Raw genomic sequence first — 23,625 nt, 5'->3', positions numbered from 1 at the left:
GCATTTACGGAGGTTTGACTTTGATGTCTTCCTGTTTGTAATTCAATGTACGCGCAGTGTGTGTATGTTTGGGGGAGGGGGGGTCGGCGGCAGACAGCCATCCAACAAGAGCAGTCTTGGTGTCGCGGTATGTCGAGTGTTTATAAGGCGTTGTGACCCGTCACCACCTCTGACCTGTAGACAAGGGACCCCATGGAGGGGTGACGGGGGGGTAATCGGGTGGGGAGGGTACCTTAGGGCATATGCAGTAACACCACTTTGTGCTAAAAGATGACGGGAGCAAAACAAGGACATGACCTTGGACACAAGTTGTACATTACCGCGAATCGCCGTTTCTCACCCAGACAACGCGAGATATTTGATGGAGAAACAATCGGTGACAATAACAGATGATGCTAGACTCGAGTCGCAATTCGCTACATTTAGTATTGAATATCATCACAGATGTTTGAAATGTCCTAACGCGTTTTTATTTTCTCACTGATGGACGTTGTAGTGGTGGACTCCACGTGACCCGGATGACAAACGTGCCCTAGAAAATGGACCAGTGGATGGAAGTTAGATTTTCCACTGTCCACATAAAAGTAGAGGTGCAACAATTAATCGTTTATCACATTCATTTTGATAATCGGTAAATTTTTTAGAGACCTTGTTTGACGTAGAATTGCCCAAATCTTTTCAGCTGTAAATCTTTTCCGATTTCTGTTGTCCTCAATGAAAGCAGATTGATTATCTCAAAATAAGACATTTGCAAACATCTGCTTTTACGTTAGAAAACATTGATCTACATTTTTGCCGATTATCTGGCGGATGTTACGATTACAAACCAAGCTGAGTCACCATCAGTAGAAGTTTATGCATTTTCTGCACGTCAATTTAAAATAATGGTTTTGAATTAAGCAGTGGACATTATTATAATTTAAATTCGATTCATTGATTAATCATAAACTAATCGACACATTAATCAGTTATGAAAAAATTGTTGTTACATGCAATCCTACATAGAAGGTTAAGTTGTATTACAGTTCCACTTTTATTGGAGTTTCCGTTCCAAAATTGAAAATTCACAGACACCGCCCCGATTTTTTTTTTCTGCATTTCAAGACCAAAACAACCCTTCCACACTCTTTAAACACATTCTGCACACAAACACATAAATAAAAAAATCTCAAGTCATTTTGAAGATATGGCAATGATCATTTGCAGTCTAATGCATGAACGAGCGTATTTCCAAATAAAATTCCACCCAAACAATACGCGGTGTATTGAAATACACGAGTAGACTCGGCCGCAGAGTCTGAACCGCGGCGGCCGACCACAAAAAGTGAGCTCATGTGGCATTTTGGGAGCCAAACGGAAAGAAGCTTCTTGTTACGTTCGCGTTGGACCCTCCTTGATCATTGTTTATTACCAGGACGCATTGCAATTAAAGTCTTGAGATTTGGACTTTTTATAACCACATTTTAGATGCCAACATTGATTTATGATGTTTAAATCAAAGACTTGACAGATTGCTCACCAAAGTAATTGCAGTCTGGAATAATAATAACACATTTACATTCTGTTTTGTTTTTTTAACAAAAATAAAATGTATTTTTTCCTCTGTCAAATGTAACTAACCTACAATCATGATACCCTAACAAATATTACAGGACTCTTGATAATGTAAATGCTCAATTTAACTCATTCACTGCCATTGACGGCTATAGACGTCAAAAATTCATTTGAACTATTTCTATTAGTTAAAAAAAAAATATCCACTTTTGCTAACAAGAGTATGAAAACTTAGGGAAAATAATGTATTGTAAATTTAGAGCAGATACAATTTGTGATTAATCGTTAGTTAACTAGTGAAGTTATGAGATTAATTACAATTTTAAAAAAATGAATCGCCTGACGGGCCTAATTAAAAATTTTTTTAAAAAGGGCCATTTAATCGTAATTAATCGCATGATAATTGTATATGTTATTAATGTACAATAAAAAAATATATAGGTTTTCATAAAAAATTGGTTAAACGAATAGAAATAGTTCACATGAATTTTTGACGTCTAAAGTCGTCAAAGGCAGTGAAAGAGTTAAGCAGGCCACAGCAACCATTAAATGTCCATCGGGCAGTGGGAGTCGTTTTATTCTTTTCCAAATAGTTTTTAAATGCGGTGAAGCGAGCGAGTCCGTCCTTTGGGAATCGCATAAATAATTCCGGATGAACCGTGTACGTTTTGGAAAAAGATGAGAGAGTGAAGTGAAGCTCCTGTTGATGTTAATGAATCATTGTGATGACCTCATGACTCGGAATAATAATAATAATCACTTCTCATTTTAAGCTTCAAATGATGTTTTGACCAAAGAACAAAACAGCACACTGACCAACCTTCCGCTTCTTTTTTTTTCTCTCGTCTGCGGCCGGCAGGAGGGCAAGGCCGACTGCAAGCAAGAGAAATGTCCGCCCGTGTCAGAAGATTGCGCCCTGGTGGTCAAGCAAAGCGGCGCATGCTGCGAGAGGTGTAAAGGTAAGAATATATATATTTAATACAGCGCTTCGCTTTGATTTGTGCGTGCTTCATTTTTGTATTGTTATCAATTGTCACACTGCATTAAGGGTTAGGGCTGTGCAATCCATCCAAATACAACAATTTCAATTACAAAATCAGCATAATCGCAAGCAAAAAATACAAAATTATTCATAATAATTTGGAGTTGTTTAAATTTATATATTTGCACTTTTTACTTTATTTTAAAATGACTCATCTTGTTAGGTCCAAAAGGAACTTGCATAATTAGTGTTTCAAATAAATTTATTTGTCTTAATATTTTTTATCTGTTGAAACATTTTCTTGTTTTGTACTAAAAACAAATGATTGTCCTAATCGTGATTGCAATTATTACCTAATTATTCGTGATTAATATGTTCTTCATAATGTAGCAGCCCTATTAAGGGCTTAGTATTATACCAATATGGATTTTTTTAGGCCCATTCCAATTCTGATTTTTGGAAAAATTAAATACCAAGAAACGATTAATCGAACGATTAATTAGAAATATATATATATTTATAAAAAAATAAGAAAATAATGTCTTTTTTTTGGGTGGTCCCTTAACGCTTCCCTCACTCTTTGTCCTTTTGTATCTGTAAAAAAACGGCAGTTTTTAACTCCTTCACTGCCAGCCCAGTTCAAAATGGATCTTTGACGTGTAAAGTCGTCAATGGCACTGAATGATTTTTTTTTCCTGCAGATTTTTTTGTTGGGGGGGTGGGGGGGACTATGTGAATGTGTTATTGTTTAAATGTCATTATCTTTGTCTTATGGCTTGGCTGTTTATGTGTAAAAACAAAAAAACCTGCAAAAATCGGACGATTTTAAAAGAGCCAATATCAGCCGATTACAGTATATTGGTCGGGCCTTTATAATTGTATACTGTACGTACAAATAATTGGCTTCCATGTAATAGTCACGTGTATTTATATCCCGCAATAAACTTCAGCTGGCTATGACATAATTTAGTGGTCACATGATGTTGCTGTCATCTGGTGCGTCCTGTGAAGTTTTACGAGCGCTACAATAAAATATATATTTTTTTCTATTTAAAGATCGCTTTAAACGCTGACATAAGTGACATAAGATGCTGATGCAACGTTACAATCCATCCAGTTGAAAAGTCCAGTGGCGAGCAGGAAGTGTTAGAAAGTCACTTCCTGTTCTCGGAATGAGGCCATGTGATCAACACGCACCTCGTACACGCTTTATGAGGCAGTACTTATGATGTCTCTTGACTCTGAAATACTCTTATTACCTCCTTACACATAAATAATATTTGGAGCTGAACAAAATGGCTCGAGCAGGAAGTCGCCGCCTGATCGCGTCCGTCATATTAGCGAGTCTTGAGTGTATGAAGCTGATCCGAGTCTCAGAGGGAGGCTGGCCTTTCAAACGTCACGCGATCCTCCTCAGCGCCGACTCGATACTTGTGATCGGGTTTCATTGCAGGGGCAGTGCGGCATTGATCGCCGTCCATTTACTGTAAATGGCATGAAATGAATAGGCTATTCATTTAGTGCTGAATGGACAAGCCACAAATGTGTGTGTGTGTGTTTAATGTTCCGATTTTACTTTTTTGAGAGAGTGAGGACTTTTTAAAATACACTTTTAAATGTTAATTACAGGTTCAATTGAGGTATTGACGATACACTGCACACTAATTTGGAGTCTGATTAAGTTTTGGATGTGACGGCTGGATATGATGTGGAAAAAAATGAGATATTTATGATATTTTCATTCTCATTTTCTTTTGCGTTTTGCTAACTTGTAGCATCATTCCATAAAGCATTACAGATGCTCATAGGTGTTTGATCCATACTTTTTTTTAACCCTCAAATTGGTCAAGTTATGGGCACGTTTTAAAGTTTAAAAATCTAAATGTTGAAAAAAAAAAAATATATATATATATATGAAAAATTGTAATTCTAATTCTGCTAGTAGGGCCTGACCGATTAATCGGCCGAATAAGCTCTTTTAAAATCCATGTTTTTTTCCCCCCTAAAGGACAGTCAAATGCTCTGCCTGTAATTCATATGAGCGTTACGAGACCCAAAAAGAAAAAAAAGAAAAGAAAAAAAGTTATTTTAGTCAAGTTTTCTATTTCATTTTATGTGGCATAGGCCCCAAAAAAAATCCATATCAGCGAAGCCCTAATAGATAGAAAAATAAATCATTAATAGTTCTTGTGATTTTTTGGGTCAAAAATAAAACATTTGAAAAAGTAAAAAAAAAATATTAAAAAAAATAAGCTATTTTAGTCATGACATTTTTTTTTTAAATAGAGTTTTCTATAAAATTTTACTCTGCCAAATATCAAAATTGTCATGGGCCCCAAAAAAATCCATATCAGCCCTAATAGATATATATTTTTAATAATTTATAGTTTTTGTGAGGGATTTTATTTTAATCAGAAAAAAAATGTTTAAAAAGTAATAACAAATATTTAAGTCTTTAAATATATATTTTTTAAATAGAGTTTTCTATTTAATTTTACTCTGCCAAATATCGGAATCAGCATGGTCCAAAAAAACAACAACGTATCAACTGAGCCCTAATAAATAGAAAAATTTATAATTTATAGTTCTTCTGAGGGATTTATTTTTATTTATCAGAAAAAAATGTTGAAAAAGTAAAAAAAAAAAAATACATTATTTTCATTAGACTGTTTTCTTCTGTTTTTTATTTTATTTTTTTACAGTTTAGCTAGTAGATTAATCAGCCAATACTAACTCTAACTAACGCCCATTTTCTTCTCTTTATTTCAAAGTTCAACAAATATATTGTAAAACAGTCACATTTTCTGCTTGTGATTTAATTGTCGTAAGCATGACAGTGACATCCTGTTATTGATATTTGAGACGTGAACACATTGTCGTCTTCTCAGGTTGCATGTTGGACGGACGATCCTACAACAGCTCCGTTTCCTGGACCAGCGCCGTCAAGCCCTGCGTGACCCGACGCTGTCAGGTCTGCGACAAGCCACACAGATAAAGAGGAGCCATATTGAGTCAAAAAGGTTTGACCTCAAACGTTTCCGTCCCGCTCGCGACAGGAAGGCGTCATCACGGAAGCCGAGGTGCAGTGTGTGGTCCACTGCAAGAACCCCAAGATCCACCCCAAAAAGTGCTGCCCCACCTGCCCCAGTCAGTCAAACCTACAGCCGAGTCGGAGCGCGCAAAAGAAAGAAAGAAAACGTTTGTAATCGTGCCTTTTTTGTTGTTGTCAGCTTGCATCTTTGAGGGTCGTCTGTACAAAGAGAAGGAGGAGTTCAGTCCTGAAGGCAAACCCTGCATCAAGTGCACATGCACGGTGAGTAGCACCAATCGGCAGCTGGGATTCACGGATACAGACCATGTTGGTTTTTTCCCGTCAAACATTTGGTTTCTCATGATTTGACTGTCGTTGCAGGGGGGACGCACGCTCTGCGTGAAGGAGGCCTGTCCTGTCCTTTCTTGCCCCGCCCACCTCAGCCACACCCCTCCAGGGCAATGCTGTCCCAAGTGTCTTGGTAATTAACACACAAACTTCCTTGAGTTTGTGCGTGCGTGCGCGCGTGTGTCACCTTCTAATGGTCGTCGTGTTGGCGCGTCAGGTCAGCGGAAGGTGTTTGATTTGTCTCAGGGGAGTTGCCTGTTCCACAGCGAGGTCTTTGAGAACGCCACGTCCTTCGTACATGACAACTGCACCGCGTGCGCATGCAAGGTGACATTTGAAAAGGCTCTTATGTCGTCCTAACGAAGTGTGTTTTTATTTATTTCTGCATTTTACGTCTGATAATAAGGTGAACTTCTTTCTGGGGCTAGAACCGATTGATTCTGTTTTTATTCATTTCAATGGGAAACATGTCTTGGTTCATGACTGATGCCTTGGAATGAATTAAGATTGCGAACCTGTGGAATGACGTCGTCTGTGCTCGTTCAGGACTCCACCGTGGTGTGCAAAAGGCGCTGCTCGCGTGCGGGCAGTTGTCATGGCGACCACTGTTGTGACGAATGCTTGTCCTACGTCAAGGTGGACGAGGTCAAGTACTGCAGAGTACGCAACAAGATCTACAGGGTGAGATCACCGTTGGATGCATGGATGGATGGATTAATATATAGATGGATATATGATGGATGGATGAATGGATGGATGGATGGAGGGATGGTTAGATGATGGATGGATGGATGATGGTTGGATGCATGGATAAATTAATATATAGATGATGGATGGAAGGAAGGATGGATGGATGGATGATGGATGGACGAATGGATGGATTAATAGATGGATGGAAAGATGGATAGATGATTGATGGATGGATGGATAGATAATGAATGGATGGTTGGATTGATGCATGGATGGATGGATAGATAGATGGATAGATGACGAATGGAAGGATGGATGGATGAATGGATGGGTGATGGATGATGGATGGATGGATAGCTGGTTTGATGAATAGATGGGTGGATGGATAAATGGATAGAAGGATGGATGGATGCATTGATGGATGTATAGTTGGATGGATGGTTAGATGATGGATGGATGGATTTATGGAGAAGATTGATCATGGATGGATGATGGATGGATGCATGGATGTATTAATAGATGGATGGAAGGATGGATGGGTGATGGAAAGATGGATGAATAGAATAGATGGATGGATGGATAGCTAGTTTGATGGATAGATGATTGATTGATGGATGGATGGAAGGATGGATGGATGGAGAAGATTGATCATGGATGAATGAATTGGTAAATAGAGTGAATATTTGTTGGATAAAGTAAATGCCATGATAACAGAAGCATGAACGAATGCATGAAATGATACGAATGTATTGTGTTCATCCATTCACAGGAAGGAGACATGTGGTCGTCAGTGAACTGCACGCTGTGCGCGTGCGTGAAAGGCAGCGTGGAGTGTCGGCCCAAACAGTGTGTTCCAATCACCAGCTGCCCCTCGGTGAGTGACTCGCCATCCCGGCCAATCAGCATCGAGCTCACCTTTGAATCGTTTGGAACAAACACAACGGTCATCTATCCATCCACCCATATGTCTTTATTCGTCCATCCATATGTGCATCCATCCATCAATCATCCATCCAACTGTGCGTCCGTCCATCCATTGACGATTGATCCATCCATTAATCATCCATCCATCCATTCATCTGTCAATCTATTAACCATCCATCCATCCACCCGTGCGTCCATCCATCAATCGATTGATCACCCATTGATCTGTTTGTCTATCATCCATCCTTCCATCCAACTATGCGTCCGTCCATATATTGACAATTTATCCATCCATCAATCGTCCATCCATCCATCTGTACATCCATCCATAATTTGTCTTTTCATCTATTCGTACATCTCTATTCATCTGTCCGTCATCCGTCCATTCTTCTTTTCAGTTTCTTGTCATCCATCCATCCATTCATTAATTCATTGCTGCATCCTTACATTCATCCATCCACCCATTTTGCTATTCATTCATCCTTCATCCATATCCATTCCCATCTGCTAATTCATCCGTACATCCTTCTGTCCACATCATGTCATTAATTGATTCATCCATCATTCATATATTCCTCCATAATTCTTTCTTTCATGCAATCATCCATCCTTCTGTCACCCCTTCATCCATTTTATAAATTATAAGTTTGTGTTGCCCCGCCCCCCAGAACAAGATCCTGAACCGAACCGGCTGCTGTCCGGTCTGCACTGAAAGTGAGTAAGTTCACGTCCTCGTCCTGTTTGGTCCCGCCGCGTGTCGCCTTCTCCATAACGGCGCTTTTCTCGTCAGAACCTGGCGTGTGCACCGTGTTTGGCGACCCGCACTACAACACCTTCGACGGGAGAACTTTTAACTTCCAGGGAACGTGTCAGTACGTGTTGACCAGAGACTGCGGCGGTGCTGGCAGCAATGCTGTCGTCAACGGCGGCGACTCCAGCTTTACGGTGCGGTCGCGCGCTTTCCTTCGAAGTCATCATATAAAGTCACGCTAACAAATTCATTACAAATCTGTCAAGCTGCCATCAACACCTTTCATTTTGAGCTATGACTCGATGTGGTTTGTTGTGAGAGAAAAAAAATCACCTTGTGAGTAGTGAACGTTGGTCATCTCACAGTTACTTCAGTAGGATGGGAGGATGGCGACCTCTAGTGGACAAAAATAATAACGTCACCACACATGAACATTATTGTGTTTAATCATGCAAAAATTATTCTAAAAATAGATTCAGCCTAAATCCTAACACACCACCCTCCACAGGATAATCGGTCAGGATAATCTTTACCCACATCCCATAATCATACTTTGTAATTCGGCCTGACTGTGACGTAAACATCATATCCTCCTCGAAGGTGTTGGTGAAGAACGACGCTCGGCGCACCCGCTCCTTCTCCTGGACTCAGTCGGTGGAGGTGCGTCTGGGAGGGCTGGTCCTGGGCCTCCACCAGCACCTGACCGTGCGCAGGAACGGCACCCGTATCGCGCTCCCCTACCACGGGCCCGGCGTGCACATCGACCTGGACGGGTACCTCCTCAAGCTCACCACCATCGCAGGTAAATTGAAAGAGGACACGTGATGGAAAATGGACTTTGATACAAATTGTTGGGTCTGTACAAAATGGACAAAGCTATTTGGAAAATATGAGCTACTAAAATATGAATAAAAATGCATTCATTAAAAAACATTTTTGGATGAAAGAAATATTTTTAAAAAATTTACAGAATTAAGGGGGAAAACTAAATAGACAAAAAAAAGGCATAAATATTTCACAAATACAAAATGATAGCAAATATTAGATAAAAATACATTTACATATGTTAGACAAAAATAACATATAAAACCAAAAATACAAGAATATTATGAAACAACTAGAGCATTGTTTGAAGCAAAATATTAGTACCAAATACAAAAAAATATTGAGGGGGGAAAAGTATCAAAACATTAGACAAAAATCCCAAAATATTTTAAAATGATAAAGAAATATGAAAAGGGTTAAATAAAGAATAATAGACTTAAAATCTGAAAATATTACCAAATGATACAGAAATATTAGAATACGTTAAACATATATTTGAAAATATAATAGAGAACAAATGCAAAAATATTAGATAACAATATTGGACAAAAATGGCAAAATATTCAATTGAAAATATAACATTAGATAAAAATGACAGCTTTTACACAATAAAACAAAAATTAGACAAAAACATTAGATGAGAAATACAAATATTAGACAAATAATACAATGCTAGAAGAAAAATACCAATATATGACAAAATATTTGACAAAAGTTACAAACTATTAAACAAAATTGGCTTCACAGTTTTGAGGTCATGGGTTCGAATTAGACAGAATAAACAAATACAAAATTATTGAACAAAAAGAGGTTGGCTAAATAGCACACAGATTAATTTTTGAAATTAATTAAATAAATAAATTGCAAAAATACCCAAGAAAATTAGATATAAAATATTAAAAATTCACATTTATAAAAATACTAATTGATCAATATTAAACAAATAGCTCATATAATATAGATAATTAAAAAAAAATGCTGACAAAAAAGGCAACAAACATTCAATTCAATAGTGTACAGCTAACAAAGGGGACTCCTCTTGTTTTTCCCCGTGGGCAGGTCTGGAGATCACCTGGGACGGCGACAGCTTCGTGGAGGTGGTGGCCGCCCCGCACCTGCGCGGACGCCTCTGCGGCCTGTGCGGCAACTACAACGGGCACAAGCGCGACGACACCATGGGCGGCGACGGCCACTTCAAGTTCGACGTAGACGAGTTTGCCGAGTCGTGGCGTGCGCTGGACGGCAACGAGCTGTGCGCCCAGCCGCCGCCGCACCGCCGCCCCACCTCCTTCCTGTGTCCCGGCAGCGTCAAGGTCAAATTCCGCGCCCACCGCGAGTGCCAGAAGATCAAGTCCTGGGAGTTCCAGAAGTGTCACCGCGTGGTCGACTTTGTCGGCTTCTACAGGTGATGACTCAAATCAATTAAGACTTTCCATTTTCTTCGATAAAAAAGAAAAACATAAGGAAGGGAGGGGCAAAAACAAGCCCAAAACTATACTCGTATACAGGTTTGGGGGGGGGGGGGGACTCGGTAAACATAGCAACATAGAAAAAAACAATTATAAGCATAGATGGCATTTTTTCTTTTTTTTTTTAACCTTCGCAGGTCGTGTGTGACGGACATGTGCGAGTGTCCCGTGCACAAGAACTGCTACTGCGAGTCCTTTATCGCCTACAGCCGAGCTTGCGAGCGAGAGGGCGTCCCTGTCCTCTGGAGGCCGGACGCCGCCTGCATGGGTGAGGCGACACACCCGCTGATGCCATGCAATGGCACTTATTTATTGTTTTCATTTACTTTGTTTGTTTGTTTGTTTGTTTGTTTTGGCTATAAATTGCTCTTTTAAAAGGTAACTATGCTTAAGAAAAAGTATTAGATGGAAAAATAAATTTGAAAAAATATATATTAAATATTAGTACACAAATATTGCACACAAAAAACGGGGGGAAAAGGACTTTAAAAATACACAATTATTATTTATTATTAAAACAAAGTTTAAAAAAATTATACGGGTATCAAATATTTTAAAACATAAAGACAACAAAATACTATATTAGACAAGTACTATATAAAAGTAATGTTACACAAAAATATGATGGGCAGAAAATACAAAAAATATTAGATGAAAATATTCAAATATTGGACAAAAAAAGAGGAAAAAGTATTAGACAAACATATTTTTTAAATACTAGATGAAACAACAAAAATCCTAAAATATACAAGTATATTACAAAAATATAAATATTAGATCACTTATACAAATAGAATAGGAAAAAGAAAAAGGGCAAAATACCTCAGACAAAAAAAAAGTGAAAATATTAGTCACAATATGAAAAAATTTAAATTGTATTAAAAAATATAAAAACTAAAATTCCCAATTATGCAGTAAGAATTGAGGGTGAAATAATATTATAAATAAATATTAAATATTACAAAAATAAAACAAAATAAACCACAAATATTATATATATATTTTTTTTATATATGAGACAAAAATACACCAATATTAGACTACGGATACAAAGCTCAAGACACAAACGACACAAATATAGACAATGTTTAAAAGGTTATACATTATTTGAAAAATACACAAATATATTGGTCACGGAATCAGGCATTAGGCAACTTTATTTACATAGCACATTTTTATACACAGGCAAGAAAATAGTTGTTAAAAATTAATATATACTAATACGATACTAATTTTCTTTTTCTTTTTTTTCAGCCACGCAATGCAAGCACGGCGCCGTGTACGACACGTGCGGGCCGGGCTGCACCAAAACCTGCGACAACTGGAACGAGATCGGGCCGTGCCACAAGCCCTGCGTGGCCGGCTGCCACTGTCCCGCCAACCTGGTTCTCTTCCAGGGACGTTGCATCAGACCCCTGGCCTGCCCCGGACGGTGACACAGGCATGGCTCAAGGGGCTCTCGGACCACCCTCCCCGGAAAAAAAGCATCTCGGACTTGATGAGATGCGGCAAAAGTACTCAGGGTCCAAGGAATCCCTTTTGAACAATCACTCAGGAGATGAATTTTGCGAGAGGACGTCGTCGCCTCGGAACCTCACGGAACTTTTGGACTCTCTGAGTCGTGCTGACCGTCTCCGAAGCGGACGAGGAGCTTTTGTACTGGAAGCTACACAGATTTATTACGAGCTTTTCTACAATTGTCATGTGTTGATATTGTTAATTTATATAGCAAAGGTGGTAGCACAAGCAAGGAGGGCGCAGCTAAGAAATGATTTACAGTGAACCCCTGTTGATCGCGGGGGAGACGTTCCGCACCATTTTCTACCAAATTACATCAATTTTTCTTGGACAAGGGAGCAATTTTATGTGATAATTTTACTTTCTGAAATAATTGTTTAATGACTTACTGCACTCCATTATAGTTAATAAATGATACCATTTTAAATTTAAACAACAAGAAAAAAATAATAATGGCAGACTATATATGTGGCTATTTAAGTTGAAAGCGTAGCAAAATCAAACAAGGCCTGATTTTACTCTATGTATATGTTTTCAATACTGTACAGTATTTATATTAAAAACACAAACAAAAAACAATTGCAGTGGGAGGTATTTGCGTTCGGCGATATAGTGGGGGTTCACTGTAAAGGAACCAAACAAAGAAAAAAGCTATTTATGTTCATGTGTTGTGTGTACTTTTGTGTGCTCGTGTGGTGTTTTTGTTGAAAAGTACTGTAGCGTCTTTGTGGAAGGTGTTGACGGCAAAAGAAAATACCTTACCCTCATTATTTAAGAACCACAATATAATCTTTTATCCAATGTCACGCTGGACCACTGTCTTTCCTCCATCATTCAAATCACAAACAGGACTTGAATATAAATGTTTTACTTTTTATATTTTTATGCTCTCATAAAATAATTAAAACATTATATAATACAACTTATAACATCTATACTCATCAAATACTACTTATAACATTTAGTTCTTACTAGTAAACTTGCAGACGTCACAATAGTAATGTTTTCTCCTAAGACAACAACCCAAAATAATTTTGTTTATGTATTATTTTAGTTTTTGGCAAGTTATCCTTTCAAACAATCACGTTTTTTTTTATTGAACAACTGACTCAAACATACACATCTGTATCAAAGATAAACATATATACAAAATGATGGCTTTTATCATAGCACACTCCAACATTCTAAGAGGAACCAGTAGACAATGTAAAAAACAAACAAAAAACCAATAAATTCAAACAATCACGTTAGCAACCATTCACCTGCTTTCCGGGTTTACTCACGTGATCTTTTGCAGCCAGCGGATTGGCCAACACTTGTAACCGTGCGCGCGTGGCCTCGTGAACGTGCTCAGTTGATCGGAACAAGTGCGTTTGTGAGAAGGAAAAATTCGGACGGAAAACTCAATTGTCAACCGCGTCTGTGTTCGTTTGATTTTTAACAGCAGTTTTATTTATTGAATAAGTATTTTTGATTTTAACTAACGCACACCGCATTTACATACACCCGTCCTAAACGCTGCTGACTGGAAAGGAAATGAATTCATCAAAAAGTAAGTCAAAAAAAAAAATTCTGTCTATGGTTAGTTCATTGACATTAATTATTAATGTATGTTCAATGTGGATATTGTTACCCTTATTAGTTAGGAAGGCCTGGATCCTACTAGTTAGCAACAGGACCCTTGTAACGGGGTCCGCCACGGGGGAGGCGGGACTTTCACACATCAGCTTTGTTTCCGGGTCCGGTTTGCGACGTGTGGGCCGCGTCCCGGTACTTGTGCTTCCGCCTTTGTGCCTCTTGGTTGAACTGGTGCAAGTGTGTAGTGTGTCTGTCTCGGTTGTCCGAAGCATTTCATTGAGCTGAGACGCCCTGCTCGCTCCCACAGCATCGGTGGGGACGCAGGGGTGGGGGTGCGAGTGTTGGAACGCGGCCAGCAGAAGCCGGAAACGTATGAAACCCGGAAGTCGGTGGCATCTACCCCATAATCACAACGTGTACTAGTGCATGATTATTAAGTTAACTAACAATAATATGGAATATTTATTTTATTTTATTTTTTTAAACTGTTAGAGCATGTATTGGATATCCTTTTTTCCTTTTTCTTTTAATCAATGCTAATGTTTAGTATACCAAAGTTGCCCAACAGCTTATGGTACAACTACACACAACTATAACATAGGACAGTAGCAAACATACTTTCACCAGTTTTATTTGAACAAACTGAGTACAACAAAAATGAGCTGCAGTGCCAAAGTGTTACCACTAGAGTTCTCTCAGCTGCCATTTTTGTACAAAAATCACAGCTGAAATAAAAATACCAAAAATACTTTAGGGTGAGAACAAACACACAACTGAAAAACAAGTTAACAGGACACCAATAAAGACGTTATTTTTTTAAGTGGATTATTATTATTTTTTTGCATACAAACATGTCAAATTCCCCTCAAAACTGTAATCGAGAAAATTTTACGTCACTGTTGAAAATGAACCTTTTTGCAGCTTTCTCATTTGAGGCTAAACATCTTCAATAATTTGCCAATTTTTTTAACATATAAGTGCCAAATAAAAAAAAATAGCCACACTAATTGAACTGGTAATTTAATCATATCATTGGCTGGTTTCAAATTGTTTTTTGCCACTAACAGTCTCCTGACACTAAAATCTTAATTATCACTTTTTAAAATCAAATTGCAATGTCAAATTCCCCTTAAGACAAATTCCCCTTAGTTTTAGTCACATCACAGGCTGTTATTAAAATTTCCTACTTTGTAAATATATATATTTTTAATGTTTCAAAATTTTTAATGTATTTTTTAAACCCTATGAAGACTTTGAATTAACACTAATTTGTTTTGTTTTTTTATATATATACTTTTTCAAACTTGTTTATAGACTGCATTTCCACTTGTTTTTTTACTCCATTTTTAGCTTGACTGGAGTAGGAAAAAAAAAAACCTTTTTTTTTTTTTTTAAATAAAGATATAGTGGTTAACACTTTTGTACTATAAAGTGTCATTAAACATTAACAAAAACCTACGTTTCCCTTTTCAAAGTGTTTTTAATTTAAAGCCTGACTAGGATATAGCTTTGAATAATAAATGTATTGAAAATAAATCATACTCTCATATAGAATCTTCCATCTATAAAGTCTCTCTTGTACAAAATTAAATCTATGACATCTGGAAAAAAAAATACTTTATCTTCTTGCATGCGTGGGAAACTCATAAAAAATAAATAAAATAAAAAGTACAGTCAAGCCGGCGCTGGTGGGCGGGGTCCGTCTGTCCGTCCACATCTGTTCAGTTCAGTCGTCGTCGCTGTCACTGCCCGACTCGCTGAGCTGAAGATCACTTCCTGTTGCCGTCGTCACGAGGCGGGGAAAAAATGCCATAATATGCATGTAAACAAATATTTAAATTAATATTAATAAAAATAAAAAGCATTTAAATTATTTGGTTTATTTTCCTTTAGCTTTATTTCCTTTACCCCCCCCCCTCCTTTTTACATTGTTTATGAATTATCCATATGAGAAATTAAATCAAGCTGAATATTGCCACTTGGGCGACTCACTGAGTGTGTTGATGAGCTGGTGGTTGGTGGCCGGCTGCCGCTCGGCGCCCCCATTGGCGAGAGCGTGGCGGCCGGGCGGCGAAGACGGAACGGGACCCGGCGGGCGGTTGCCGTCGCGCTCGCCACCTCCGCCGTCATCGCTGCTGTCGCCCGCGGCGGGCGACGCGCTGGCCGAGCCGGACGAGCTGCTGCCGCTGCTGCTCATCTGCTCGATCACGTCCACTTCGGCTCGCAGCTCTGCGGGAAAGAAGCAAAAATGACTCGGCACTTTTGAGCACGACTAAAAGGCCTCAATTGGTTATTTTTCAAGGTGAAGGTCATTTGTGTTTTGTTTTTTTCCCCCAAAAAAGAAATTCAAGAAAAGTCATTTTAAGGGGGAAAAAAATATTTTTTAGAGTGTTAGTCTATTCTCTTCAATTAGCATTTCTTCCTATGTGAAGGGTAGATTTTTTTTTCTGGGTCCAATCAGATTTCAGCCTCTACAATGTGTTGCCATGTCAACCTAATCTGCCCTGGGCCAAGACATCTAATAATCAACATCTCTGGCACAATGTATTTAATTTAAATTTGGCATGTTTTTGTCATTGTTATTAGAAAAATATTTAAGTCGAGTCATTAATAAAGTGTAACCGATCAACTGGCTACTTAAATCTGACTCAAGTCATGTGACTGGAGTCCTCAAGTAGAGTCCCACCTCTCTTGATGTCGTCCAGTTGCGGCTCGGGCGAGGGGTCGTCCTTGGAGGGCGAGGGCGACGGCGACGTCTTGGCGGCGACGCCCGGCTTAGTGGGGGCCCGGAATTGAGGCCCCGCCTGGGCGGTCCGCACCGCCTGCTGCTCGATGCGAGCTTGGATCTTACTGCTGCCCTCAGCCCTGAGCAAACGCGTCACCGATATTAGCCCGCATCTTTGTTGCCCCATAGTGGACAACCATTATTTTTTGAAAATGATAACTTTGGTGCCATCTTTTGGCATGCTATGCTTAATTCAGTGATCAATCAGACGGTGGCCCACTCACCTGGTTTTCTTGACCTGGATGCTGCTGCTGAGTTTCTCCAGGACAAATCCGCCCGTGTCGTGATTGATGATGAGCACGCAGTCCTTCTGATACTGTCTCTTGTTGCCTTTAAACACCGTCATGGGCGGTGTGGAACCCTGCCAGCGGCGACGACGACAATAAAACTCTCACCATACTTTTCCAGCTAGTGCAAAAGCACACGGGTCTGAGGAATTGTACCGGAATGTGAGGCAGCGTGATGGTGACTTCGTCTCCTTTGCCCACGTGCAGCTCCCCTTCGCAGCTGGTGTCGATGGACGCCGGTTTGAAATCATCTTTTCAAACAAAAAAGATTTCAAATGACTAGTTCAGTGACAGAAAGGTCAGATATGCTGTTTTTATAGCAGTGACTTAAATTTAAATGATCACATAGCTTTATTTCCTGTTGGTGACATTTTCTCTTTTTCCAACATTTTTATTTTGTCTTTCAATGTTTGTTTATTTTTGTCTATTTTCCTCCCAATGTTTTAGTATCTTCTCTAGAGTGTATGTAGTATGAAGCAGTTCTAACAATAACAACTGAATGATATTACCACTCTTTTCAGTCAACAATTATGATTATGTTCTCATCTTCTTAATGGCTCTGATGCAATAAGTAAGCATGTAATGGTTTAGTGGTTGTTGACTCACATCTGATTGTATGAAACGAAGACTTGGGCCTTTTCTCGAAGCTTTCCCCGAGCTTCAAAACATGTTCTTCTTTGTCCAGCAACGGGTTCGTACTTCCGTTCATCTTGTCCTTTTCTGGTCGTCACGGGAGCCGAACGTTCAGACGCTCATCACAAATTCCACACACGAAAACGAAAGGGAAAAAAACGCTTGTAAAATAAGCGAACTTTTCCAAACATTAAGTCGGCTGCGATAACGTTAGCCGCGAGGCTAACTGCTAGCAAAACATCCCAAACGTCACTAATCCACGACACTTCCGCCTTTCGTCCAAGCTGTCAAAGTACAAAAACTTAACTGTACATAATTTGATTTGTATTGTTTTTATTGTGTTATGTATTTTTGTATAATGTTCGTGTTTTACCCAATATTTGCAACGAATATAATTACATTTTAAATTATAGTAGAATTATATATTTGCAATGTTTGTATGGTAATTCAATGTTGTTGTTAACCCCCCCTCAAACACTTTCAGTTTTGTATTTCATTTTATGTCCATTATTGTGTTTTTGTTTGTCTATGTGATTAGTATTTGTGTTAATAATAATAATAATAATAATTTTAGTCTTGTTTTACCTACTACAGTATTTTTGTCTATTTTAGTCCTACTTACAATGTTAAGTAGCTGCTTACGTTGTATAATTTTGGGCCACTAGAGGTCACCAATGTACTACAGGTATTTTGAACAACATGTCTACATAATTTAAAACACACGCACACAAACAACATATTTTCCAAGCTGGCAAAATACGTGAAGTGTCTAAATTTGTTGACGAGTTTATTGCTGAATATTTACGTTGTTTTCCCTACTGTGCAGGCAGTTACACCTAAACGTCAAGGAAGACCTAATGTATTTTTCAAAAAGTATCAACTCCTTCATACTCACAACGTTATACGACCGGTGTACGATGTAAGTAGGACGTAAATATATGTTTTTTCTCGACTTATTAACGGTCTTTAGGCCTACATACAAAACAGTTGGTGGTGGATGCAAGTGTGCATAAAAAAAGACGATAAGTCATTATGATTAAAGCGCTTGACAACGAGTGATGTGACGTTATCAGACGCCTTTATTGCAAAATATGATTAAAACAATTAATAAGATCAAGCATACAATGCATCTAGAATTATTTTAATGCAGTGAACACAACAGTGTGTAGTTTTCAATTTTTAGTCTACACAGACACTTTGTATGAGGGAGACCACTTGTTCAAAATATGACATATTTTTACACAATGAATTCTCTACCTGTCGCGAAGTTTCTACACGGACTTTTTTTTGGGGGGGGGGTGTAATGACGGTCTCACGAGTGCATCCTATTGCAAATAAAAGTCATGTAAAATGTTTGTGATCAGTGAAATACGATACACATCAAACAGTGAAGTAATATAAAATCATTTTGTGGCCTGGTTGAATCATAGATGGATGGTTGTGACTTCCGGAACTAGTTTCAACACGGATCATTTAACCTGAAGGACAGCATGGAGCTGGATGCCTGAAAACAGCACATTTTAAAATGTCTTGACTTGAATATTTGCGTCATTTCTGATCTCCGTGGAGTAATTTACTAGAAATTAAATATGCGCTGTCTGCAGTATTGCACACAGTCAACGGGAAGGTCTTAATGCAGCATGGCCGCGCCGAAGAATGAAACTTTCCCCCTGAAGGAAAGCGTCACACTTTGTGATAAAAACGACGGTGGCGGAGTGAAGGATGAAGTCAACCAACAAGTATTGAGCCAGGAGGAAAAGGCCGAAGGAGAACAGAATTTGGTCTCCGCTTTCAAGCAGATGAAGCTGGAGAAAGAAGCGCAGAAGAACTGGGACTTGTTCTACAAAAGAAATACCACTAATTTCTTCAAAGACAGACACTGGACCAGTAGAGAGTTCGACGAGCTCAAAACGTGCAGACAGGTGAGTTATTAAAATAAGCCAAAGCCTCAAATAAATGGTTTGAAATTTTGATTTGATTTGAATGGCTTAGTTCAAATTTGGTGCATACAAGCTTCTTGGTAATTGATGATGGTATAGGAAGTGGTCGTTTCTCTTAAAATTGTGTCACAAAGGTACACTTAACCCTCAAAATCAGTCACGGTTTGCTAAAGATGAAGTTGCAACTGGTGACTAAAAAAACAAAAAAGTATTAAAAATGCTGTACCATGAAGTCCGACAACTTCTAAAACAATATAAATGAAACACAATATGTAAATGATTTTTTGGGCGCGTTTGTTTTGCAGTCTGTTTCGCAGAGGTTAGTCCTGCTGGAGGCGGGATGCGGCGTGGGCAATTGCATCTTCCCTCTGCTGGAGGATGAGCGCAACATTTTTGTCTACGCCTGCGACTTCTCGCCAAGAGCTGTTGACTTTGTCAAAGTGAGCCCGCGCCACTTACTATTTAAACAGTCAAAATGTATGTGCTTTTGAGCAGAAGCCTGAAGGTCATTGTATTTCATCCAGGTCTAATTTGTCAACAGGGGTGTGTAGACTTAAATCCACTGTATATGTGCCCAATGAAGAGCAGGAATGACATGTTTGTTGTTTGCTCCAACAGAAGAATCCACTGTGCCACCCTGAGCGCTGCGCCGTCTTCCAGTGCGACCTCACGCACGACGACCTGAGGGACAACGTTCCCGAGGGGAGCGTGGACGCCGCCACGCTCATCTTCGTGCTGTCCGCCATCCATCCTGACAAGATGGCCCTGGCTGTGCGCAACATCCACAGGGTACGAGTGCAATTGTGGCTGCGGCCATTTTGAATACAGTGAATCAGTTTATCGCATTGGGGATGTGCTCCAAACTCACGGGCTGCAAATATTTGTATCCTTCCCACATATACACATAAAAAAAAAAATTAAAACGCATAATAATCCACTATATGATTGGTATGTGAGCGTCACTTCCATGTTATTTCCCAAGGTGCTGAAAGCCGGCGGCGCCGTTCTCTTCCGAGACTACGGCGTGCACGATCACGCCATGCGCAGGTTCAAAGCCAGCAGCAAGCTGGCAGACAACTTCTACGTGCGACAGGATGGAACCAGATCCTACTTCTTCTCCAAAGGTGCGTACTTGTTCACGTCCTCACGGTTGAATGCTGACAGACCAGCATTCACAGACACGGGAGTTTCTTGAACGGCCGCTCCATTGATCAATATTAGACACATATTTTAAAATTAATAAAAAGCAGAAATAAATGCAAAAATATTCCAAGTAAAATACAGGGGCAAAAAGAAAAAAAAAATACTCCATGATGACTATAAAAATATATTTTTAAAGAATTAAAAATCCGATGTATCCTGAATATTAAAAATTTATAGAAAAATTTGAGACTTATATAAAATAAAAAAAACTAGCAGATGAAAAAATGTTTAAAAAAATATGTTGTGTAGGGGGGGTGGGGTTAATACTGGGAGAAAAAATGCAGCAAAAAAAAAATTGGGAAATAAATGCGGATATATTGAAAAAATATGAGAAAATGTTTTTGGGGTTTTTTTGGGAAAAATACAAAAACAAATATTAGGATGAAATGTCAAAAATGCTAGAATAAAAAAGTAAAATCACACAAAAAATTTGGCCGGCACCTGGACTGCCTTTCACGGTTTCATAGCCCAATAAAATGCATGTGACGTCAGATTCATCAGCGTCTTCTGCAGTTTGCATCTTCGTCTTCTACAGTGGCTATCGCTTTATTTTTTTTCTCAAATGCCTCATCCCAGCATGCACTGCGTTGGTGTGTTTCCAGACTTCCTGGCGGCGCTCTTCTCGGAGGCGGGCTTCCGCTGCGTCGCAAACGAGTACGTCCAGAGGGAGACGGTCAACAAGAAAGAAGGACTTTGCGTGCCGAGAGTTTTCTTACAGAGCAAGTTCATCAAAATCGAATCGTGACGCTGAATGGTCAAAGTTCTGAAAGTGATTGTTTATATTTGACAAAGTTGTATTTTGTTTGTTTTTGTAAATTTTTCATTTTATTTTGGAACATATCCATCAGTTGTCCCGTTTTTTTTAAATAATTGTAGTTGATTTGGAAATTAACTCATTCACTGCCATAAATTCATAAAAAAAAAAAAAGATTATAAAAAATTGGGGGCAAGCGGCGATAATTTTTTTAAAAATTGTAATTAATCGCATGACTTCACTAGTTAACTCACGATTAATCACAAATTGTATATCTGTTCTAAATGTACAATAACAAAATTCTAGGATTTCACACTCTTGTAAACAAAAGTTGAAAGGATGGAATTGATATTTCACCTCTTCACGTCATAAATTTGAGTAAAAACAAACGGTCCTGTTTTTATTGAGTTGACAAGTTCCCGTGGGTCATCCTGGGGAAGCTGACAGGAAGTGAAACATAGCAGAAGGTCATGTGACCGGTCCTGCCTGAAGCTTTTACTTTGCAGTTGCATAACTTCCTCAAAACATCTGCAAAGGCAAGTGCAGGTTTGAGCATTTTGCTGACTCAAGTAACTTTATGTCATGTCATTTCTTCTGTCCCTCGTGACACTTGTCAGTATACAGCTTGTGTATAAGTGTAAATTGACCTTTTTTTTTAATCTATCTGTACTAGTAGTCCATAGATCTATACTAGTTTTATCCTTCGACTCTGAAGTGTACGCAGAAATGAGTTCAGCAGCTTGAAATTTGTGTTAATTAACTTTGAACTTGTTGATGACCAACATTAAGGCCACATAACATGATGGCACAAAATCACCCTGTCACAACCTTGGAGTCAAACGAGGTGGAGACACTTCCTGTCTCCTTTCCTGTGTTTCGCGTGAGGCGTGTTACCACAAGCACGCATCCTGTTATTCCCCGCACGAAGGAGAGCGCCCAAGGTGTTGGGTTTTTTTTCTCTCTCACTTGCGTAGTTCATCATGAAGAAATGGAGAAGTTGTCTTTTATGGGGCCAGTAGAGCGTGAAAGATCCGAGCCAGTCGGATGGATTAACATAGATACGTAGAAATAAGAGCAGATCGGATGCCTTGATTAGCGTGTAGACTTTAAAGTCTCTCCGGATAAACGGACAAATCGTCTGCAGTGGTGGGGAGTAACAAAGTATTAACACTTTACTGCACTTACTATTTAAGGAAGATTTGTTAGAATAGTGTTAAGCAGTACTTTAGCTTTTGTACATGTACAGTTGTGCTCAAAAGTTAGGTAAATTTATGAGCACGTGACTCTTTTTTTTTGTCATACCACACTAGACATATTGACAATTCATTCGGTCATAAAAGAAGGCAAAACAACTTAATGAAGTAACCAATAATTAAATATCAGGGAGAGCGGGTGTGCGTCACTCGCGGTCAATTTAAAACTCGTTCGCTAAAGAGGTCACAAAGCAGGCAATTGTTGGCAATTACAGATGAAGCGACAGCGAAGCAATGCTTTTTTATTCATTGCCATTGACAGCTATAGACGTCAAAAATTCATTTGAACTATTTCTAGTTTAACATTGTTTCCATTTTTGTTTACAAGAGTATGAAAACCTAGATTTTTTTTGTACATTTAGAACAGATATAAAATTGGTGATTAATCGGTAGTTAGCTAGTGAAGTCATGCAATTAATTACGATTACAAATTTTAATCGCTTAATGCCCCTAATTTTTAATATATTTAAAAAAATATATATATATTTTTAAAGATTATTCAAAATTAGGGGCGTCAGACGATTACGATTTTTAATCGTAATTAATCGCATGACTTCACTAGTCACGATTAATCACACACAAAAATCTGTTCAAATACAATAAAAAAATTATAGGTTTTCATACTCTTGCTAACAAGAGTAGGGATTTTTTTTTAAACTAATATAAATAGTTCAAATGAATTTTTGACGTCTATAGCCGTCAATGGCAGTGAATGAGTTAAATAGGCTAAATCTAACTACAAGCACATTAAATGTCACTGTCAGTCTAATTAATCCTATAAGGTCGTAATTTTCTGTGCATAGGTTTGGGGTCACTTGGAAATCGTATCTACAAACAAGCTCTTTTAAAAAAAATTCTAAACACGTTTGTTTGACTTATATTTTGCTGTTTTTTTTTAATATGCAAAGGGTAGGTGCTAAAAAGCTTTTCAGCCTACATTTTTTTGTTTCTTTTAAAGAAGTTGTCTCTCATTCATTCAATCCTTCCCAAGCATAATGAACACACTGTTCAGCCTCAAAGTGTAAACATTGTTATCTCCGTAAAAGAACTCGTCATGTCTATTCGACTGTGTAAAGGTCGCCATGTTGTATTTTTAGATC

The 23,625-nt window shown here is 38.6% G+C and overlaps 3 protein-coding genes across 8 annotated transcripts in view; 2 read left to right on the top strand and 1 right to left on the bottom strand.

The window, feature by feature from the left end:
- Nucleotides 1–12,898, top strand: part of bmper (BMP binding endothelial regulator) — a 22,926-nt gene extending 10,028 nt beyond the window's left edge. For 3 of the 5 annotated variants that reach the window (XM_086079595.1, XM_086079597.1, XM_086079599.1), the window contains 14 exons: nt 2,414–2,513; nt 5,425–5,507; nt 5,593–5,683; nt 5,767–5,849; nt 5,949–6,048; nt 6,133–6,242; nt 6,462–6,596; nt 7,375–7,479; nt 8,198–8,243; nt 8,320–8,474; nt 8,881–9,082; nt 10,165–10,510; nt 10,712–10,842; nt 11,829–12,898. In XM_086079595.1, coding sequence (XP_085935721.1) covers nt 2,414–2,513; nt 5,425–5,507; nt 5,593–5,683; nt 5,767–5,849; nt 5,949–6,048; nt 6,133–6,242; nt 6,462–6,596; nt 7,375–7,479; nt 8,198–8,243; nt 8,320–8,474; nt 8,881–9,082; nt 10,165–10,510; nt 10,712–10,842; nt 11,829–12,010 — 1,869 coding nt within the window. In that variant the 3' untranslated portion in view covers nt 12,011–12,898. Of the gene's footprint in view, nt 128–2,413; nt 2,514–5,424; nt 5,508–5,592; nt 5,684–5,766; nt 5,850–5,948; nt 6,049–6,132; nt 6,243–6,461; nt 6,597–7,374; nt 7,480–8,197; nt 8,244–8,319; nt 8,475–8,880; nt 9,083–10,164; nt 10,511–10,711; nt 10,843–11,828 lie in introns of all 5 variants that reach the window. The other 2 variants (XM_086079596.1, XM_086079598.1) reach the window with 2 other exon arrangements.
- Nucleotides 12,899–13,405: 507 nt separating this feature from the next.
- Nucleotides 13,406–22,971, top strand: mettl6 (methyltransferase 6, methylcytidine). Of its 2 annotated transcripts, XM_086078781.1 has the most exons (7): nt 13,406–13,644; nt 18,202–18,305; nt 19,052–19,297; nt 19,621–19,755; nt 19,934–20,104; nt 20,298–20,439; nt 21,121–22,971. In XM_086078781.1, the coding sequence occupies exons 3-7, from the start codon at nt 19,175–19,177 to the stop codon at nt 21,261–21,263; spliced, it is 714 nt and encodes a 237-aa protein (XP_085934907.1). In that variant the 5' UTR covers nt 13,406–13,644; nt 18,202–18,305; nt 19,052–19,174; the 3' UTR covers nt 21,264–22,971. The 2 variants fall into 2 exon arrangements, with proteins under 2 accessions (XP_085934907.1, XP_085934906.1); XM_086078780.1 differs by lacking the exons at nt 13,406–13,644; nt 18,202–18,305 and having other exon boundaries at nt 18,708–19,297; nt 21,121–22,969.
- Nucleotides 14,286–17,647, bottom strand: eaf1 (ELL associated factor 1). Its single transcript, XM_086078782.1, has 6 exons — nt 17,349–17,647; nt 16,899–16,993; nt 16,680–16,816; nt 16,357–16,535; nt 15,663–15,899; nt 14,286–15,446 (listed from the first exon to the last, which is right to left on the bottom strand). The coding sequence occupies exons 1-6, from the start codon at nt 17,449–17,451 to the stop codon at nt 15,397–15,399; spliced, it is 801 nt and encodes a 266-aa protein (XP_085934908.1). The 5' UTR covers nt 17,452–17,647; the 3' UTR covers nt 14,286–15,396.
- Nucleotides 22,972–23,625: the final 654 nt, after the last annotated feature.

This window comes from Leptonotus elevatus, chromosome 6 (genome assembly GCF_054856555.1).
Source record: "Leptonotus elevatus isolate MCC_2025b chromosome 6, RoL_Lele_1.0, whole genome shotgun sequence".
Taxonomy (NCBI): Eukaryota; Metazoa; Chordata; class Actinopteri; order Syngnathiformes; family Syngnathidae; genus Leptonotus; species Leptonotus elevatus.
This window is presented reverse-complemented; position numbering and strand designations above follow the sequence as displayed.

Bases quoted from the DNA above. Each gene is read 5' to 3' on its own strand.
- eaf1 (XM_086078782.1), bottom strand. From the start codon at position 17,451: ATGAACGGAAGTACGAACCCGTTGCTGGACAAAGAAGAACATGTTTTG. The intron at 16,817-16,898 runs GTACAATTCCTC...CGCCGCTGGCAG, and splicing joins TCACGCTGCCTCACATTCCG to GGTTCCACACCGCCCATGAC. The intron at 15,900-16,356 runs GTGGGACTCTAC...TCTTTCCCGCAG, and splicing joins ACTGGACGACATCAAGAGAG to AGCTGCGAGCCGAAGTGGAC.
- mettl6 (XM_086078780.1), top strand. From the start codon at position 19,016: ATGGCCGCGCCGAAGAATGAAACTTTCCCCCTGAAGGAAAGCGTCACA. The intron at 19,756-19,933 runs GTGAGCCCGCGC...TTGCTCCAACAG, and splicing joins GAGCTGTTGACTTTGTCAAA to AAGAATCCACTGTGCCACCC. The intron at 20,440-21,120 runs GTGCGTACTTGT...GTGTGTTTCCAG, and splicing joins ATCCTACTTCTTCTCCAAAG to ACTTCCTGGCGGCGCTCTTC.